This window comes from Aptenodytes forsteri, unplaced genomic scaffold (assembly GCF_000699145.1).
Source record: "Aptenodytes forsteri isolate BGI_AS27 unplaced genomic scaffold, ASM69914v1 Scaffold1, whole genome shotgun sequence".
Lineage (NCBI taxonomy): Eukaryota > Metazoa > Chordata > Aves > Sphenisciformes > Spheniscidae > Aptenodytes > Aptenodytes forsteri.
The window spans coordinates 5,677,752-5,685,476 of NW_008795035.1; the positions used below are offsets into that span (position 1 = coordinate 5,677,752).

Here is a 7,725-nt window from a genome sequence, read left to right on the forward strand (position 1 = left end):
GACTGTTTCCAGGGATGGGGCATCCACCCCCTCTCTGGGCAACCCGTTCCAGTGTTTCACCACCCTCAGCATAAAAAATTTCTTCCTTATATCTAGCCTGAATCTACCCCTCTTTAGTTTAAAGCCATTTCCCCTTGTCCTGTCGCAATAGGCCCTGCTAAAAAGTCTGCCGCCATCTTCTTTATAAGCCCCCTTTAAGTACTGATAGGCTGCAATAAGGTCTCCCCGAAGCCTTCTCTTCTCCAGGCTGAACAACCCCAACTCTCTCAGCCTTTCTTCATAGGAGACGTGTTCCATCTCCATTTACATCTGAGCAAAGCAGGGGGAGTCCCTAGCTACCACCGCAGAGCGAGCTGTGTGTGGAAAAAACCCAACCGCTGAAAGCCTCGTTCTTGCCCAAGGTACCACGCTGGGAAGATCAAGCCATCCTTGTGGGGACATCGTAAATGGTGCACGAACTTCTGTGCTTCAGGGAGAAGCTCAAACTGCACAGCTCCTGCTGTGAGGAGCAGCAGTGGTGGCATACAGAGCTGATTGCTGTCCACCTCTTGTAGGCTTGAGCTCAGAAGGCATCTGTGCTGTAAGTTTTAAGAGCATGTTGCCGTTCTTTACAGGGACACAGGAGTTGCTGCAGCTCAGCCTCTGCTTCATCCTCTTGTAAGTGCTTTGGAGGCGAGGATCAAAAGAGTCCTGGCTTCCACTTTGATGGGTCCCAGGCACTTTGCTGCGTCCACAAAGGAAGTGGAATGAGAAGGTGGGATGACAGAATGTTTCAGTTTTGTCTTCTGTTAGGACTGTCTAGCTGTGCAGGGGGAGATGAATGACCCCACATGGTGGGTGGCAGCGGGCTGATGGAGCCTCTTCAAACCTGGGAGGAGAGGGGCCATGCTGGCTGCTCCTTCTGAGGGCAGGACAAGTCCCCAGCAGTCTTTACATGACCTGTATCTGTGCAGTTTGATGGACTCTTCTATAATTAACCATTGTCAAGAACACTTCTGAAAATGCCGGCTGGCATTTCAAATAGGAACATCAGATTAAGGAGAAGAGAGGTAATGAGGTGCAAGGAGAAAATCCTTCCCTGGGGAACAAATCAAACCTGATACCATCATGAAGCATAATGAGAAATGCACTGCCGAACTGAGGAGATTCACCGCAGCTGCCTAGAGGAAGCGAAACCCTGTATTCCTATTTAAAACACCAGAGAGGGGATGCTAATGTTTTGGTCTGCTGGTTAAGTCAGGGGACGTGCAGCTTGCACACCTGCCTTTTGCGTGTAGTTTTGCCACATGTTTCCTGAGTCCTTGGGCAAGTCATTTCACTTCTCTGTGACATAAGGTATGTCTACATAGATGTATGCAAGTCAGTGCAAATAGAGTGTGCCTGTACGCCCACATGGCAGGTTCTGAAGCTATGACTGTATCTACACTGTTAAATAACATAAGGCTAAGTGGCACAGGCTAGTCCTGTCCACACTACACAGAACTTGGCCTTCCTCTTCTTTTTTGGTCTCACGTGATGCCTCTGTGGCCCTAAGGTAATGCTGTTTTTTTTTATCTTTTCCCCAGTTCATAGTATCTTTAATAATATGAGGCCTTGTGGCAGATCATCACAGCAGTATTTTTGTAGCATCAATCTGAGGATTTGTCTTGCATGTTCTGGCATGTGGCAGGAAAGCCTGTGTCTCTGTCTGGAGGAGCAAAACCAGTTTTGCTGGTGTAGGAGGACTGCCCAGGTTGGAAGGAGCCAGACCTGTACTCTCCTGTCTTTACTGCCCATGGGAATCCTGTCCCCTGGAGCAGGTGTGGGTGTCACTTGGACCGGCAGTGCCAGGCAGTGTGCTGACAATTAAACAGTATTGACCACCCGTGATCCTGTAAATCAATTTGTTTTCTGGCCCTGCTGTATTTAGCAGTATAAATGAAATCTGTGTGGCCATGTCAGCATGGCTGTATGCCCACACTGATAGATAAATCAGGGTATATTATTTCACGCACGGTGCTACACAGTCGAAGGAGCTGTGGCCACAAGAGCTCATGTCATAGATACAGCAAGTATCAGGTTACTGTCATCATAATTGCCAACCTTACTGGGATACCCAGTAGCTTAGTTAAAGTTTATAACAAGCATTGATATTCTCCACATAGAAGTCCTGGGCTGGAGTTGCGTGGGACAGTGTTTTCAGCCTTTAGCAATTTGCAGACCACATGTAAGTATTCCAGGAGAAGCACGGATTACCTATAGCAAAAGCTCTCTGGACTGTGAGTGTGCTTTTCTTGGTGTTCTTTCCTGGACCCTCAGGGATCCAAGAGCCAACAGTTAATGACTACGGACACATGGGGGACAGTGGACATTACAAGGAAAGGGATAGAAGTAGGTGGAGATCATGAGACCTCTCTTAGACTGTTTTACAAGGCACTAAAAACTGATGTGGTGTTTGATGCCCAAGTACCTGCTCTGTCTTCTCAAGGACAAGGATGCCATTTCACACAGCAGTCTGTGGGAGCAAGCCTGCGGGGCATCCTGAGTGGCAACTAGTGGTCCTGCAGGGCTGGAAGGGCCTAGGAGCATGAGGGCCCCATGCCAAGAGGGCTAAGATGTTCTTACTCTCACCTGCCATCCTGTTGATGTACCCTCATTGCTGACAGTAATCTTACATGTCTGCAATCTTGGTCTCATCTGTGTCTGCAATCTTGGTCTCATCTGTGTGTCACCTCTCATCCAGTGACAGCTCTTCCCCCGCACTGCCGCAGGCACCACAAGAGGTTTTGTTGCTCCCCAAGTTATGTGGCACGGAAGCGTTTCCTCCATGAAGCTGTCTGCCGTTCGTTCTAGATCCCGGGGTAGGATTTGGGACTAATGCTGCTTGAACTGCTGTTGGGCTCCTTGCAGGGTAGCTATGTCATTTTTCTACCAAAAGTCTTCCCTGGCATTTTACTTAACTCTTGTGCAGTGTGAGTTGCACGGGTATCAGACAGCATGTTGTGAGTCAGAGCAAAGGCATTCAGTATCACAGTGCTCCAGTGGAAGAAAAATATAAGGGTAACTATTGCAGTATTTACAGCATATTTTTTCATATTGAGATTTGCACAAGCTTGTTTTGAGTTATTCGGCATAAAAAATCCATGATTATAGAGAAGCTGACTCATTAAAACAGTCTGTTTCTCCAGAGAACCCAGAAGAAAACACAGTGCTTTAATACATCTAAATTCACTTGAGTGTGCCTGGTGCTATCAGTTAAACTACATTGAAAATATCTTTCTTCCCTGCACTGTTCCTGGCAATTCCCTCTTTCCTTAGTGCTCCCCCTGACTTGCCTTCTTCCTGTCTGTAATACAAATGTAAGGAGAAGCGGCACCTTTTTTCTCTGCAGATTTGCCCCTTGTGTGCATTCTTACCTGCCAGCAGTAGCGACTGCAAATGTTTCTTGCTTTCTGCCATGAGAGTCACATGGAGTGAAAACAGCTAAAAAAATGTGTACGGCAGAGTGCGTCTCTTTCCGTGCATAGTTGGTGTTTGGTGCATACTGGTTTCTGGGCCACCTGAATACCTGCGCAAAGCCGATGTGAAGCAAATTATGGAGAGGATAGCTAGTGAGCACAGGAGTAACTCGGGGAGGATTTGACTTGCAGGATCTATTACTGACCATGCTAACGAGGAGAAGATCAGCTGGTATCTAGGTCCTAGTCCATAGGCCTGACAATTGGCACATAGGTATTTTTACTTGCAAACTGAGGAGATGTGACGTGGTACGTCCAACATGATGTACGTGGTGATACCATAAAAATGGCATCTCTTTTCAGGTGAGACCATACTTCTGCCCTCATGCCTCTTTTCCTCTTTGTTTGCCATTTGCCATTTGTTTGTCCTATGAGTCAAAAGTTGACTGCAGTGTGGTAAAACACTCAGACTCCTTTTTATTTCAACCAGTACTATTCTGTGGTCTGCCCTTTGGCTAATTCCCTCCTCTTACTCCTCTGAGCTCTTTAAAAAAGCCATGCTTCTTAACTGTACGATGCCGGATTTGCAAGATTGATCTTCTCTAAGCATTTCACGCTGCGTTGCCTTGCATATTTTATATCTATGTTCTAATTAAGTCATCAGGTCATGATGGATGGGTGTTGACGTCTCTGTGACTCTCTCTCAATGATGAAGAGTGGAAGGAAATCTCCAGGAGCCTGGGAAGTGTGTGCAAATGAGTTGGTCTTATGTGAACTTTTAACATGCTCTTCCAGGCTGAGTTCGGAGTTGGTACGTGATCTCAGATGGGATTCCCTGGAAACTGAAAAATTCTGCTTACCTCTGGCTCTTCCAGTACGTGCTCCCACACATCTCCTTGAATGTTGGGCACCATTCCTCAGCTGGATGCAGTGAGAGCAGCTCAATCCAAAACGGCAGGAGAGAGTAGGTTTAGACATAGGAAAAGCGGAAAAATACCTGACACATCCTATGCCTGGTGAAGAAGCAGAAGCTAGTTATAGACAAGCTGCTCAAGGCTAAGTACCGTTCCTGTAAGAAGGAAGAACAGTGGACTGAGACGCAATATTTGCTTGCTTTTCCAGACTCATGTCAGCTGTGTTTTAGTCTGCGCTGGCTTTCCACTACCTTTCCTGCCCTTCTCTGCTTAAGTGTCTGTCTGCTACAGCAGCAAGAAATGAAAGACTTTCTTTGCATTGTGAAATTAGTTAAGTGGGATGTTCCTGGGTTCAGCGGTCAGTTCCAGGCCAGCCAAGCTCATTTGTTTAGAGGATGTCCTTGCGAGACTTCTCACACTAAACGAACAAGCCTTGCACAAGTAATGGGAATCTGCACGCTGGCTGCCTCCATGCCTGGTGGTCGCTCAGCGTGGCAGCCGGTTTCTTTTGCCTACCTGGAGTGATGTGAATCAACTCCTGAAACAAGTGGGCAGCCGAGTGTAGACTGTAGCTGGCTACCTGGCATGATGCCGATCCACATCTGTTCACAGAGTATGAACAAAGCAAGAAAAAAGGGCTTAGCTGATCTTGCCTTTTTATCAGGAGCTGGTTGGTGGGGTCTTTTGTCAGGGTTTCACCAGCCAGTTGGGTCTGTTTTGTCCAGATGATTGGCAGCTTATGCAGCTTGTTTCAGTTTTTTAACTGATTTTTAGTTCCAGTCAAGTGCAATCTCAGAAGAGTCTTGGGGAGCCCATAAGTCCCTCCAGAAGGAGGGATATTCAGAGCAGGCAAGCAGAATGCCTGTGTGTGCTGCTGGAGCAACAGTGAAAATTGCTGGAGGCTCAGGAAGAAAGTCCTTTGGGAGAAGAGGAACCTGACATCATGAAGAGACAAACCTTCAAATCTTGATCTTGATATAAGAGGGCAAATACCCTCTTTCAGAATATATTGTATTCAAGACTCTTTGGTCTTGGGAGGTTGAGTGAAGGTTCGTGACATCTTACAGTTGTGTCAAGAAGATGCTCGCTCGCTCGCTCTCTTACGTGTCGTCTTTTCATTCTTTTTTCCTTTTCTATTTTTGTGTCTGATGTTGAAGTTCTTTTTATTTTCTGATTTCTCCTGCATTTAATTTCCCTGAGTTCGGTCTCTGCCTGGATTTGGAGTCATAATCATTAGTATTTGGAAGTGTGGGGTTAAAATGATAAAATAAATGTGTTATAATGTAGGTTTTTTTCCTTCTAGCTTTTCAAGGTCTACTTATTTTGCGGCTGATCTAGTATGCAATTGATAAGATGAAAATGTAAATTTACAGGTTTAGTATTCAAAGTATTTTTCATCTGATCAAAGAGAGGGAAGCATTTTGCAAAACACAAAGCTTGCGTTTTTGCAAATGTCTGAAGTTATGTGGATGTAGTCAAGCCATCAGGAAATCCACAGTGCATCCGGATACTAATGTTTATTTCATTTTTCTACAGGAGGTCTTGACCTTATCTTCATGCCAGGCCTTGGGTTTGACAAAAAAGGCAACAGATTGGGAAGAGGGAAAGGATATTATGATACCTATCTTGAAAGATGTATAAAACTTCCCAGTGGAAAGCCTTACACGATTGCATTGGCTTTTAGGGAACAGATTTGTGACTCAGTGCCTGTGGCAGAAAATGATGTCCAAGTAGATGAAATCCTTTATGAAGACTGCTGAAAGTATCTTGATACCAACCCACCTTCAGAGTGACCAGCCAAAGATGTCAGATCCATCAATCATGACTTTTTAATAGTCATATATGACTTTGGGAGCAATAAAATACACTATTAGTGTTTGGAAAAAAAACCCAACAGTCTAAATGTGGTAATAGTAGTGAGGATTGCATTGATTTGCTTCTAATTAGCAAATATCTGGTGTGAATTCTTATTCTACAATCAATAGAAACAAGAATGTGTGACTGTTTATTACAGTAAGGACCATTTCTTCTCATCATACTTTTGAGGAACAAGCTACTTGATACTTAACAGTTTTATTGTTCCAGTTTAAAAGTGAACTGTCTACTAATGAGAGTTCTTGATCCATTCTGGAATTAGATACTTGTTATGGTAAAAGTTCTTAGTACTTAAATATTTTGTGCATCCATGAGCAAAATAAGAAACTGCCAGATAAGTCCTTAGTAAGCTGGGCAAAAAATGGTGATTGGAAAAAAGCCTTAATTGACTTTAGTGTTTACGATAATTTTGACTGTTTACTTGGCTCCTTGAAGTTGTCTTAAAATAAAGTTGTATTAAAATAAATATCTGTTAATAAAAAAGGGTTCATGTCCATAGCTTTGGTATATGGTTCTTTCCTTTATCTGAACACAGGATTGTAATGTAGTCTAAAATGCGGTCAGTGAGTTCTTCATCTGGAGAAAACCAGCTCTTTTTTTGTGAAATAATATTCAAAATTGCTCTCAGTTCTATAATTTTGTACACGGGCCATTCATAATGTCCCAAAATATTGTGTGAAGTATGGGTACTATGTTAAAGGATAAAGAGATGCTAAGAATTGCAGAGAGGAGGTTTTATGGATTGAGTAAATTTTTGGGTGGAAGGTTGGTTGTTCTCCAGTTCTCCAGACCATCCTGGAAATCAGGAAGAAGATAGTGAGTTTTCCTCTGCACGCTGTCCTCATAGTAATAAGACACAATTTTTCCAATCAGGATCAATCAAACTGCCAAAATTTTGTGTTCCTTTTTCAGTGCAACTTCACTTTTTCTATACATGTTTAACTCCTCCCTCAGTCAATAAATCAGTGCATTTATTTTCACCAAACTACTCTGTTTCATCATTAAAAAAATCCATGAATTCTCAAGGACCAGCTGCGGAGCAGAATGACCTTAAGACTTCCTCAGCAATAACTAGTTTTGTGAACAAAACCATGCCTACAGTACGTATGAACCTTTTCATCTCAGAATGCTTGTATTCAGTTTTATTTCCATTTTGCTAATACAGTAACTAATTAAACCCTCTTGCTCTGGGGTGAACATAAGCTTAGCAACTCAGGTCTCTCTGGCCTGTGCTCCCTGGTGCTTCTCCATCCTGTGTTAACAAAGGTCCATCTGGCTGGGGTGAAGATGATGATACCTTCAATATTGGCCTGCTGGGCTTCCCCCCAGCGTGTGCAGAAAAGCTGCAACCTGAACAAGACAGCTGGTAGCAGTTTGCAATATGGGCTGTTTAGCAAAATGATGGTGATCAGGCTTGGCCTTCCATCGGCTCTTTATCAAACTATTTCACTCCACCAAATGAAAGATGCAGAGTCAGACGCGTTCATGTGTCACACAGG

General features: G+C 44.0%; 1 protein-coding gene across 1 annotated transcript in view; it reads left to right on the forward strand.

Moving 5' to 3' along the window:
• The window catches only part of MTHFS (5,10-methenyltetrahydrofolate synthetase (5-formyltetrahydrofolate cyclo-ligase)), a 24,847-nt gene extending 17,790 nt beyond the window's left edge, over positions 1–7,057 (forward strand). Inside the window, exon 3 of the mRNA XM_009276556.1 lies at positions 5,888–7,057. Coding sequence (XP_009274831.1) covers positions 5,888–6,111 — 224 coding nt within the window. The 3' untranslated portion in view covers positions 6,112–7,057. The remainder of the gene's footprint in view (positions 1–5,887) is intronic.
• The last annotated feature ends 668 nt before the right edge of the window (positions 7,058–7,725 follow it).